The sequence below is a fragment of the Bos javanicus genome, chromosome 25, assembly GCF_032452875.1.
Source record: "Bos javanicus breed banteng chromosome 25, ARS-OSU_banteng_1.0, whole genome shotgun sequence".
In the NCBI taxonomy this organism is placed as follows: Eukaryota; Metazoa; Chordata; class Mammalia; order Artiodactyla; family Bovidae; genus Bos; species Bos javanicus.
The window spans coordinates 32,596,820-32,609,930 of NC_083892.1; the positions used below are offsets into that span (position 1 = coordinate 32,596,820).

General features: G+C 56.8%; 1 protein-coding gene across 2 annotated transcripts in view; it reads left to right on the forward strand.

The window, feature by feature from the left end:
- CASTOR2 (cytosolic arginine sensor for mTORC1 subunit 2) overlaps positions 1-9,765 on the forward strand; it is a 54,369-nt gene extending 44,604 nt beyond the window's left edge. For both annotated transcript variants that reach the window (XM_061401842.1, XM_061401843.1), the window contains exons 6-9: positions 692-802; positions 1,256-1,338; positions 3,911-4,005; positions 4,085-9,765. In XM_061401842.1, coding sequence (XP_061257826.1) covers positions 692-802; positions 1,256-1,338; positions 3,911-4,005; positions 4,085-4,150 — 355 coding nt within the window. In that variant the 3' untranslated portion in view covers positions 4,151-9,765. The remainder of the gene's footprint in view (positions 1-691; positions 803-1,255; positions 1,339-3,910; positions 4,006-4,084) is intronic.
- Positions 9,766-13,111: the final 3,346 nt, after the last annotated feature.

Genomic DNA, 13,111 nt, shown 5'->3' on the forward strand with positions numbered 1-13,111 from the left:
GTGAGGGGCTGCAGGGTGGGCCAAGGAGACACGAATCTGCCTATAAGCCCCAGTCTGAGGGGAGGCACAGGCCTGCCCTGGGAGCTAGCCTGAGAAGAGAGACATGACTCTACCCCAAATCCCATTTCTTAAAGGGGAGAATTGATTCATTGCAAACCCCAAAACTTGTTGAAACCCCAGGCCCACATGTAGATGTTATGAACACTCCAGGGTCCCCTGAGCTCCTGGACAAGCCCAGTCATTTGAAAAGCCAGGAACTCAGGTTTTTTTCATTTGGTGGATGACAACTTTGCATTTTTCCTCAGGGCAGATTTTAAGTTTTGGCCAACACCAAGTGGGGTGGGATCAGGGGCCAGCAAGCTGGCAGTGACCACAGACTCCCTGAGATGTTGGCAGAGAAACCCTGCCAGGAATGCATAAGTATAGCCCATGCAGAGGGCCAGCTGGGTCTTCAACACTGTGAAGTGCGGTGCTCACCCCTGTGAATGCCGTGGAGTCACCTACGTCTCAGGTGTGGAGACCAATGAGGGGGCAGTGGCTCAGAGTCCCCCAGCAAGGCGGGGTCAGAGCCAGGATTTGGTCGGTGCCTCCCCGGACACCCCGCAGCTGACAGGCAGGGCAGGTGGGCCAGGTGAGGGTCAGGGTGCAGTGGGTCCCTCACTCCACCCTCACCATCTCCCCCGGCCCCCAGAGTGAAGGACCCCCTGGCGTCCGGCGATGACTGCGACCACATCCGCTTCTTCTCCTTCTCCCTCATCGAGGGCTACATCTCCCTGGTGATGGACGTGCAGACCCAGCAGAGGTGAGCCAGGCCCCGGGTGGAGGCTGACAATGGGCCCGTCACCCACTTGGTCCTAACAAGTCCCCGCCCCAGCCCTTCATTGCAGGTGAGCAACTCCAGCTTACAGATGACAGGCCTCTCAAGACGAAGGCCCCGAGTCACCCAGCACTGTCCAGTGCTCTTCGTTCCCCCACCCCATCCTCCAATCTGGAGCTGAGGACGGGTACCCTGACCAGCCGGAGCAAAGGGGGCAGTTGTTCCCAAAGCCCAATCCCAGCTTTGCCTACCTGCCCCCCACCCCCCCACCCCTGGAGGAGGGAATGTGCGGAGCGTGTGGACTGAGGGCTTGGAGGGTCCTGGGGGCCCCTGAGTTCCAGTCCAGCATAAGTGCCCCAGCGACAGGGAGCATTCCAGGGAGAGCTGGCGGGGGGAGCACTCAGCATCTGGGGTTGACGTCTCTCGCTCCCTTTTAAGGTTTCCTAGTAATCTGTTGTTCACGAGCGCATCTGGGGAGCTCTGGAAGATGGTGCGGATTGGAGGACAGCCCCTGGGATTTGGTGAGCGCCTGGGGTTCGACACTGCTTTATGTGTAGTAGTGGGTATCTGTTCATCCCACACTCCTTCTAGTTTATCCCCCACTGACCCCCTTTCCCCTTTGGCAATCATGTTTGTTTGCTGTGTCTGTGAGCCTATTTCTGTTTTGTGAGTGAGTTCAGTTTTTTGCAGGGGGTGGGCCTGGGCTGGGTCTTTATTGCTGTGTATGGGCTTTCTCTAGCTGCATCGAGTCGGGGTTACTGTCTAGTTTTGGGGCTCGGGCTTCGCACCGTGGTGGTTTCTCTCATTGCAGAGCATGGGCTCTGGGCGCTGGGGCTTCAGTAGTACAGCTCGTGGGCTCAGGAGTTGTGGCGCACAGGCTTACTTGCCCGTTGGTACGTGGGATCTTCCCAGAGCAGGGATCAAACCCATGTACCCTGCATTGGCAGGTGGATCCTTAACCGCTGGACCACAGGGAAGTCTGTGCATTAATTCACTTGTATCATGTTTTACATTTGACATATAAGCGCTATCATATGGTACTTGTCTCTCCTGATCTTCTTCTTAGTCTGATCATCTCTAGGTCCGCCCACGTTGCTGCTGCAAATGGCATCATTTCATTTTTTTTGTGAGACTGAGCAGTATTCCGTCGCATATTCCGATGTATTCCGTAGTATCCCAACGTACCACATCTTCATCCATTCATCTGTCAGTGGACACTTCGGTTGTTTCTATGTCCTGGCTGCTATGAACATGGGGACGCGTGTTTCTTTTCAAATTAGAGTTTTGTCCACATATATGTCCCAGAGTGGGATTGCTGGATCACGTGATAATTCTGCTTTTAGTTTTCTGCAGAACCTCCATATCTGTTTTCCACAGTGACTGCACCAACCTACATTCTCACCATCAGTTATAGGAAGGTTCCCTTTTTCCCCCACCTTCCCCAGAATTTGTTATTTGTAGACTTTTAAATGATGCCCATTCTGACTGGGGTGAGAGGTGGTACGTCATTGTCACGTTATATACATTTCTCTAATAATTAGCCATGCGTATCAACTTCTCCTTTTATTCCCAGATTTGGTTTAGAGTTTACCAAAGCACACCAGTATAATAACATTACAGAAAAAAGAAAGGATGAAGGGAGAATTCAGGTGGGCTAGTGAGTGAAACTCGAATCATCTTAGCATCTGTAGACGCTGTGTTCCGCTTTGAGTGGCCTCATGGGCAGGCACCAGGGGTCCTGGCATTTGGCATATAAGAAGCAGCAATGGGACCTACCTTCCTGGAATGTGGAGGGTTTTAACGCTAGGCTAATAGCTATAAATAGCCGTGCAAGGCTTCCCTACTGGCTCAGTAGTATAGAATCCACCTGCCAGTGCAGGAGACACAGGTTCGATCCCTGATCCGGTAGGATCCCACATGCCGCGGAGCAACTAAGCCCACGCCCTGCAACTATGGAGCCTGCTCTCTAGAGCATGGGGGTGTCAACTGCTGAAGCCCACGCGCCCTAGAGCCCATGCTCTGCAACAAGAGAAGCCACAGCAATGAGAAGCCCACGCACCACAACGGGAGGGTAGCCCCCATTTGCTGCACCTAGAGCAGAGCCCATGCGGCCATGAAGACCCAGCACGGCCAAAAGTAAATTAATTAAAAATAGCCCCGCGAGAAAAACAACTTTTTGAGAATCGGAAAGATTCTAGATTGGCAGATGTCATATGATTTTGACCATGGTTTGCAGGAAATGTGTTTTCCATCACAGCCCAGCACACACACACCCTAACAACTCTACGCTTTCACAAAACTGCACTCACAGCCGTGCTGTCCGAGCTCCTTGCCCTTCCCTTTGCTGTTGTCTCTTGTTGCTGTTGTTAGTTTTATTTACTTATTTTTGGCTGCCCTGGGTCAGTGTTGCTGCCCGAGCGCTTTCTCTAGCTGCAGCGAGTAGGGGCTACTTTCTCGTCGCAGTGTACAGGCTTCCTGATGCGGTAGCTTCCCTGGCTGTGGAGCACAGGCTCAAGGCCAGCGAGTAGGGGCTACTCTCTCGTCGCAGCGTACAGGCATCGCGTTGCGGTTGCTTCCCTGGCTGCAGAGCATAGGCTCAAGGCCTTCACTCATTGCAGTACGAGGGCTTCATTGCCCTGCAACACGTGGAGTCTTCTCAGACCAGGGGTCAAGCCTGGGTCCCCTGCGTTGGCAGGCGGATTCTTAACCACCGGACCACCAGGGAAGTCCCCTGTTGTCGCTTAATAAAGCGCTAGTCGCCAGCCTTCTAAATTCATGTCCCAAACGGTCACCAGCCACTGTTTGAAAGGCACCATTCTAGACCCTCATCTCCCTCCCGCCTTATTTTATAGAAATAAAAACGAATGTGTCTGTAGTTTAAGAATCTTAGGACACAACCAGTCTCCACCACGTAGCAGGACAGTCAGTCATCTGGAGTGCAGGCACGGGGCCTGTACGACCACCTCCAGCCAGGAGCCCCGGGAGACCAGGCAGAAAAGCAGGAGCTCAAGAGACCTGTCGGGGAACGGCCGAGGCTGCACTGGGTGACGCGGCAGGGGGAGGGCTGAGCCTGGTCCCCGCCTCTGTCCCCAGATGAGTGCGGCATCGTGGCCCAGATCTCCGAGCCCTTGGCTGCCGCAGACATCCCCGCCTACTACATCAGCACCTTCAAGTTCGACCACGCACTGGTGAGTGTCGGGCCCCCACCCCGGGGCAGGGGAGGCCCCGTCCGGCGGCTCCCAGATGTTTACTTCCCACCCCTCGCAGGTACCGGAAGAAAACATCAACGGCGTCATCAGCGCCCTGAAAGTCAGCCAAGCAGAGAAGCACTAGAAGGGCCTCTTCCGCTCCTCCCCATCCACCCCCGCCCAGGCCTGGGCCCAGCCCCACCCTGAAGACTCTTCTTGCAGTATTTCTCAACAGACTGGAAAACCGGCCCCGGGGCCCCCAGAGGTGGAGTCTCTAGGAGACGCCCCCGATGACTGACCCCGCCAGGCCTGGGACCCAAGCCAAGGCCTCCCCATGCCCTCCTCCTGGCTTCCTGGAGCCCCCAGACCCTCCAGAGAGCACCCCCCCTTCTCCTCCCCCACCCTCACCCCAGAAAATGATGTCCAGGGCTGAGGGAGCTTGTCCGCTGACCCACCTTCTTGTCCAGCCTCACCCACGGCCGAGGGCAAACGCCGAAGGAAGTTGGTGCCTCCTACGGGACACTGGGGTACCGATTGTCACGTCATCTTGGGGGGCTTGCTGAGCAGGGCCGAGTTCATGGAGCCGGGGAAGGCCCTTGTGAGGGCGGGGGCTCTGGACCCTGTGGTCGCTGGTCTCTGGTCCCATCGGCTCTGGGCTGGTCCCTGCAGAGTGGAGGCCAGTGGGCAGCCCTCTAGTCCTGTGCTGGTGAGGCTCTAAGGGAACACGGGTGGGGCCCTGAGCTGGGCAGAGGACCCCGGCCACCCAGAACCTTCCTTGGCTGCCAACCATAGGGCCTGTACCCCGACTCCCAGCAAGACTGCCAAGGGGGCCCTGTCCAGACCCTCCCCACCACAAGCGCTCATCCTGGGGGTTGAGGGGGTGGTTCCCAGGAGACCCACCAGCCTAGGGCAACAGCTCCTGTCCCCTCTGCTTTCCCTGGACTCTCCTGGGGCCGGCAGAGCCTCGGTTTTCCCCAAGTAGGGGCGTCCCCAGCATTCTGAGCTGGGGTTTTCTTAGGTCACCCCCACCTCCCCAGCAATCAACGAGACCAGCAGAGGGCTCCCCCGTCATCCTGCCCTCCTCTCTCCCTGCCCCGCTTGTGGGGGAACGTGGAAGGCCCCTGCCCCCAACTCGCCCGCCCGCCCGCCTGCCCGCCCCTCTGTCCAGGGACTGTGGCGTTCATGAGTACTTGACCTGGGAGGCAGCTTACCTGAGCCTTAATAGAGAAAACCGTTCCTTGTTGTAGTCTCCTATTTAATGTATTTGTTACCCAGGCTGCGGCTGGCAGTAGTTTCAGGGGACAGGGCCTGCTGATGCTGTCGGGACCCAAAGTGTGACATCGCTTGGTGTGACATCCTGTGGCTCCAGGGATAAGCCTGAGAACTGGAGCTGCCACCAGGGGCCTTGGCTTTCCCTTCAGAGCAGGAAGCTGGGAGCAGAGGTCAGTTACGATCCAGGGGTCCCCAGGGGCACCCCACACAGAGCTGCCAAGGCAGAGTGGTTCTAAGCCTCAGAGGAAGGTTTCGACGGGCTGCGGGGAGACGGACAGCCAGGTGGCAGAGCAGCCCCCGCCCCGGAGAGCAGGGCGACCCCCTGCCTCCTCCAGCTGATGGTGTTGTCCGTGTCGTCCCTGAGAAGCTGGGAGGAGAAGGGCCATTCTCTTGACCGGGTGAGGCCCCACCCTGCCCCTTCTCCAGGCCACGTGGGACCCTCTGAGCCCGGGAAACCCACCCGGTGTTGGAGGTGTGTCTCTGAATCCTTACAGATGTTCAGAGCCCAAGCACTGATTCGGAACCCTTTTTTTTTTTGGAAGTCATTTTGCACAAAACTCCAGAACAACCAAAACATGTCAATTGTTTGCTGGTTCCAAAACCGGGGTGACCACGTGGGCAGGGCAGCCTCTCAAGTCCCGAGCATCCTCTGTGCCTAGAAGGCCTTGATTTTTCTGTGGCGTGCCCTCCAGACCCCTTCCTGTCGGCCCCCTCCCCGTGTCACTCCCCCACCTCTCCTCCCCGCCGAGCAAGTGTGTCGGCCCCGTGACCCCAAGAAACGTGTGATTTCCCCCAGACGCCCTAGGACGTATATTGTACACACATATAAATACCTGTGTTTTATGTTGATATAGATATATACTGTAAATAGCATATATACTTGAGCAATATATATGTTAATATATACCGTGTGAGCGTGCACACGCGTGTGTGCTGTATGTGTGGGCGTGAGGGCCTCCGCCCCGCTGTGTCTGCCGTGCACACAGGCACGTTTTGAGCCACCGTGTAATTTTAATTCAAGTATATAGGCAATACGATGATCAGAGGAGCTGGCTGGCTGCCTCGGCCCTGACTTGAGAGAAGAATTAGACCAGCATCCGAGAGCAGAGCCCCAGAGTGGGGGTTGAGGGTCCCTCCTCCCTCCTCCCTGAGTCGCCTTTGAAAACTGGGGTTCAGCCCCTTCAGTTCTGTTTCCAAGGCCCCTGGACACCCCTTGTTTTATTCTGGGGACAGGGCTGTAAAGGGGAAGAGCATTTGGGAAGGAACAGCCCCTTCGCCACTGCTCGGCCCAGGTCTGCTTCCCCGCCGCCAGCACCTCCATCACCTGATTTCCTTCACCTGCAAGGTTAGAAGCCAGAGGTTCTTTCCTCAGGTCTCCTCCTAGGGACTGGCCCCGGGTAACTGAGAAAGATGGAAGCCCTGGACGTTGTTTCCTTGAGGGGTTGGTGCAAAGACTTGGCTCTCCCGGTTACACTGGTGTGTCCAACCCACGGGCCAGGAGCCGACACCCTGGGAGCCCCGCCCTGTTCCCCACCCCTCCCCGTCCTCTTGCCATGTGGGGAGGCCGGAGCATCCTCGGTGTCCACGTGCCCGTGAGCCAGCGGCTTGATGTGCAGCACCCTGGGGGAAGAGAAAGTGATACCCCACTGGCTGGCTGCCCCCAGGGGTCTCCAGACCCACAGGGAGGTGGCCCGAAGGGGCCCTGTTGAGCTGAGACACTCTTGGCTCTGGCTCACTGAGCATGGAGCCCTGGAGCTGCCACCAGGGTCCCCCGTGCGTCTCAAGTGTGCGCTGTTCCTTGGTAAGAAGAGCTCAAGCCGTCTCACCTCCCCCCTCACTCCTCGCCTGCGTCATCCGTGAACAGAGAGTGAGAGGTTAAGGTAGGGAGAGTGAGGGAGATGGGGAGTGGAGACCCCTGCTTCGCCTCCACCCCCCATTATGAAAATCTGCCCCTTTGGTTCAACACTCAACTTGGGCTCCCCTGGCTCCTAAGAAACCCCTTTCTGCCTCAGCCCCAGTCCTGGCCCAGCAGTCCCCACTTGACACCCCCTGTCTCCACAGGGGTCTCCAAAGCCCCCTAGTAAGTGGTGCCCTCCCCACTGCCCTCCGTCCAGAGCACCCATCCAAGCAGGAGAGGCTCACAGCCCTCCCTTCCCCAGGATTCAGGGGTCCCAGAGCCCCCCAAGCACCAGCATTCTCCCCCTCCCGTCAGCTCCAGGCCCCAGGCCCCCGGTGGGGAGAGAGGGACCGGGTGACCTGGAGCTGGCCACTGTGACCTCCCCATTCAGGCAGTGCAGCCTTGGTGACCAGAGTGGTGTGTCCAGACCCCTCGGAGGTGACAGAGTAGGAGGCCTCAGAGCTTGGGACAGGAGGCTCCAGGGAGACGGGAAGGGCCAGCCCCCGACCCCAAGCCAAGGGCACCATTTGCCTGATGGTCGAAGATGAACCTGCCCAGCCGCCACCAGCGCCTTCGGCCACAGTTCCCAGCCACCCGGGGCCACCTTTCTGAGTCCCTGGATCTGGATGTGGGCACTACTAGGGCCCGTCCCAGCCCCAGCTAAGAGTGGGGACCGCCCAGGGTGTCTTGCCACTTTGATGAGTGAAAGTGGTGGGGCATAGAAAGGAGGCGCCCCGGTGTGTCTGCCCCGCCAGGGCTGGGGATAGTCAGCCTGCCAGTCATGGCCACCATGGAGTTGGTGGTTGGCTTGGCAACCAGAGCTCGGGGGAGGACGACGGGGTCTCCCAACAGTGGAAAGACAGGGGCTTTGGCTTTTCAGGTTTCCTGGATACTGTGCTGAGGCAAGGGCGAGGCTGGAGCGGGCAGTAGCCCTCTATTCAGAGAGGCTGCCTAGGAGGGGAGCAACCAAGATGGCGGATGGTGGCCAGCCCAGCAGAGGGCAGACTTGGGAAGAGTGGCCGGGACTTGTGAGGGGAGTTGAGCCCTGGTATAGCTAGATACCTTTTCTTACACTCCAGTTTCCTTTTCATTTTTCAAATTAGAGGCAGCAAAAGGACCCTCTTCCATAGACCAAGGGAGAAAGCTGTGGGGTGGGCTATGGCCTTCAGCTTTGAAACCCAAACCCTCCAAGAAAGCCTGTTTTCTTGGGAGGGGAGGATGGGAGCTGTGGAATGAGGCAGCCTCTGTCCTTGGAGCTGAAGGCCCCAGAGTGGCCTGGAATGGAGGTAGAAGCCTGTGGCCTGGCCTGTGGCTTCCAAGGGCACCCTGGTTGGTGACGGGGCTTGTGGCTCTTGCTTCTCGGTCGGGCAGGCTGAGAGTGGGAAGTGTTGGGCATCAGAGCAGAGTTCTGGGCACACCTGTGTGTAAAAGTGCATGTGAGTGTGAACGTGTGCTGTGCATATGGGAGCACACGCCTGCAGAGCCCAAATTCGAGCAAAAGGACTGACTCATTCAGCAATTCAAGGCCTCGGTATATTCTTACTGTGGGCCACATGCAGAATTGAAGGGGTGGGGATGGCAGGCCTTGAACTCCCCTTGACTTTGTTAAAACCGCTCTGGGGAGGAGGCGGGCTTCCCCAGTGCCCCAGACAGCAGTGTGCCTGCAGCACGGGAGACCCGGTTTCGATCCCTGGGTTGGGAAGATTCCCTGGAGGAGGAAATGGCAACCCACTCCAGGATTCTTGCCTGGAGAACTCCATGGACAGAGAAGCCTGGCGGGCTACAGTCCATGGGGTGGCAGTCAGATATGACCGAACTACTAACACTGGGGAGACGTCAGAGGTGTCCCCATGGGGCTCTGCTCTGCCCTGCAGAGGCCCAGTGGTTCGTGCAGCCAGCCCCAAGGGCTAGACCTGCCCAGCAGACTCCTCAGAAGCAGCCAGCCCTGAAGACAGTATTTACAAGGAGAGGTTCTAGGGGCCAGTGCCCCCTTGCCTACTGGGGCTGATCCACAGAGAGTGTCCCAAAAAGTTGAAGGCCAGAGGGTTGGGGTGAGGAGCTTGTGGAAAACATGCCAAATTCAGGTCCCAGGGCAGAGGCCAAGCCTAGTGCATCTTCCTGTCCACTGCTTCAGCTTATCTGTTCAGAAAATGATCCAGGGAGAGCTGGGCAGCATTGGCTCCAAAACTGGGGGTGGAGCGGAGGGGCTAACGGCAAACAAAACCCCAGCCCACCTCTTGCTCTTTGCCAAAATCGTTTCCGTTATCCCGAGATGGGGGTGAGTGGATGTTGGCTGCACAGCGGGGTTCAGAGAGGCCGCTGCCCTGCCCAGGGCCTTGCCTTGGGGGTCTGGCACGCCCCGGGTCACCAGCAGTACCAGTGGCACTTACATCTATCTGTCCCACGTTCTGGGCGCGGGGAGAACGGAGCAGCCCTGCCCAGGGCCCTCACACTCTTTCTTGAAGAAACACAAAACCCTCGAGATTCATGTACTGTATGACGGAGAGAAAAAAAGTACCTAATGTTCCCCCAAAAAAGACAGTATATTTTGTACTTTGTAAAGTGTTCATTAAAATGGAAGAAAAAACAAATGATGTTGGCTAACGGCTGTCTGATTTCATGCTGATCCAGGGCCAAGTCTCCTCCCTCCCTTCTCTGTACCGTGGTTGGGGGAACACCGGCCTGGAGCTGCAAGGAGGCAGAACAAGAATATGAGAGGAAATCGCCCTGAGACAAGAAGGGTTGTCTTAATGCTTTGTAACAAGTTGCCCCCAAAGCCTAAGGCTTTAAAACAGTCCATTTGTGTGTCTTGGTTTCTGTGGTTTGGAATTTGGGAGCAGTTTGGGCTCAGAACCTCAGAAGGCTGCAGGCATCTGAGAGCCTCTCCTGGGACCAGAGGGTCCGTTTCTAAGGTGCTCCCCTCCATATGGCTGGCGAGACGGGCCTGGCTGCCGGCCTGTCCCCACATGAGTCTCCGCTGCTTGAATGTCCTGACAGTAAGTGTTTGGTTTTCCCCAGAGTAAGGGATTCAAGGACCAAGGCAGAACCTTTAAAAAAAAAAAAAAATTGTCTTGCTTCTAGCCTCAGAATTCATGTGCCATCCTCTCCACCATGTTCTGTCAGCACCACAGCTCAGCTCTGACTGAACCCTGGAGGATTCAGTCCACACCATACAGGGGTGTGAAAACCAAGAGGTCAAGGTAACCTTGGGGCCACCTTGGGAACTGGCTGCTACATTCACCATTCCCTCCCCGCAGCCCAAATATCTGGCAGAGGTGGGCCTGGGGGCGGGGGCCCTGCTCTGCACGCCACACCCCCAGGAAAGGTCTCTTGGTGCTGGAAGCCCAGGAGCCGATGCCTCCAGACAAGACACCCTGAGGTCAGGAGGCTCAGCGTCCCTCCCACAAGCACCTGGAGTTGGGCTCCTGCTCCCTCAGCAGGTGGACACAGGCTGCCCTGGTAAGAAAGGCTTGAGGGACTTCCCTGGGGGTCCAGTGGTTAAGACTGCACTTTTAATGCAGCAGACACAGGTTCAATCCCTGGTCAGGGAACTAAGATCCCACATGTTGTGCGACGTGGCCGAAAAAGAAGGAAGCAGCCTGAGATCAGCAGGTCTGGACCTCGCACACCCTCACTCTGCTCCTCGCTGGTGTTCTCCATGGAGGGCAGGTGTGAGCGGGGCAGGGCTCTGCCTGCATCAGACCCCAGCCTCCCCTCACCCCTGCCTTGCAGGAAAAGTAGCCCTAACAATGGAAGGGGGTGAAAATGGGAGCTGAAGCGCTCGTTCACCACCCTCAGTCCAAGGAGGTGCTTGGACCCTCAGCTCTTCTGGCTGCTGCGAAGGCTTTTCTCCCTGGGTTTGCAAGGACTAAGCACCCTCCTCAACCCTTCACATTTCGAACAGGGACCACAGCATTGGTGGGAACTCAATTGCCCCCAACAGTGGCAAAAGCCTCCTTTTCCCACTGCTCATTCATGTTTAGTGTCTGTAGGGCAGTGCCAAACCTAGGGTTGGGGGCTGGGGGCAGTGGGGGTGGTGGTGGTGTGGCGGTGGAGACCCAGATGACTCTGCCACAGCCCCCTGCACCTGAGTGGCTCCAGATTTAAAGATGTGGAAATGGGCTATCTCGGGGAAGTGCAGTGCTGGGCTCGACCACGAGGGGATGGTGCCATACTCTGGGGCCATGACCACGGTCAGGCAGGAGGAACAAGAACCCAGGACGTTAGGTTGAGCTTGATTAAGCCGGGGGACCCAAACAAGGGACAGCAAAGGCGCAGAGAGCCTAGCGGAGCAGCAGGGTGGAGAAGGGCAGAAATGGACGGGGCTGGAAGGAAATGAGGCTGAAATACAAGGTGGGTTGTCAGGCCAGCTGGAGGCTTCACACTCTACTACAGACCATGGGGAGCCACAGAGGACTTTGTGCAGGAGACCAAACTTGGCATCTGAATGGTGAGTCTAGGTTACTGAATATGACTGATAGGAGGGGGAAAGGGGGCAGCCAGGGTCCCGGCCTCGTATCTCAGGAGAGGTGACCCTGGCCGACTCGTGAGCCTTCCCGCTGCAGTCAGGAATGGCGGGCACCATGGATATGGAAGGTGGCTGGTGCCCCTCCCCCCAGCCAGGCACATAATTCCACGTGGGAGCCTTTGGCTGCTTCTTAGCAGGGATCTCACCGCAGCATATCAGACTCTCCTGGAGGGTGGGAGGAGTTCCCTGTACCAGGACTCCCCCCCACCGGCCCCCTGCCCCGCCATCCAAAGAGTCTGATTCAACTCTTCTTGGCTTCAGTATAGTTTTTAAAGTTCCCCAACTCACTCTTAGGGGCTTTCTTGATGGCTCAGTAGGTAAAGAATCCACCTGCAGTGCAGGAGATGTGGGTTCGATCCCTGGGTCAGGAAGCTCCTCTGGAAGAGGAAATAGCAATCCATACAGTATTCTTGCCTAGAAAATCCCTGGACCGAGGAGCCTGGCAGGCTATAGTCCGGAGGGTTGCAAAGAGTTGGACATGACTGAGCCCCAGAACAGAACCCGCTCTGAAAAATACAGGGCCACAGAAGGAAAGGGCGCCCTCTGTGGTCACTCAGCCTCCCTTTGGTTTTTTGGGTTTTGATTAAATTTTATTTGACTGCTCCAGGTCTTAGTTGTGGCGTGTGGGATCTAGTTCCCTGACCAGGGATCAAACCTGGGCCCCTGCGTTGCTAGTGCAGAGCCTTAGCCACTGGACCACCAGGGAAGTCCCCAGCTCCCCTTGGTTGGATCATGTGTAACCCTGCCAGTGGCAAGCAGGGGGCTCATGATGGTGAAAAGCTCTCCAGAAGGAGCATGTGGAATGAGATCGTGGTGATGGTCGCACAAAAGACTAACAGGCTAAAACCACTGAATTATACACTTGAAAATGGTTTTAAGAGTATATGACTCACATTTCAATTTTTTTTAAAAAAACTGAATGTGCTAGAGAAGCCAGATGTGGATGCACGGCAGGAAGGATGGCCAAGAAAATGGGAGTTATTCCGACAGCCCCTTGACAGCTGTCAAAACTTAAAAGAAGGACCCAGGCATCTTAGAAGGGACCGTCCACCGCGAGAGCCGGTGGTGGAGTCCCCATGCCTTCTCAGGGGTCTGCACTGGCCCCAGCTACTGACCCCAACATCCGTGAATGGACGCAATCCAAGTGTGAGAAGAGGTCACATCAGGGGCAGCCCGGGGTCACCTCACTCAGGGTGTCAGCCACGCATTTGCTCGTGAGAGGTGTCCAGAGCCTGACCCTTCGCAGGAACAAAATGAGACACCGCAGCGACCAAGCCAGTGGCGGAGAAGGCCTCTCTGTTAAACGCTGCGGGGCTGGGGAGTGGGGTTGGGAATGAGAGGACAAAACTGAAGAGGTAGGAGCACAGAGGACAGTCATGGGAAGGACCCGGCACACACACTCCAGCCAG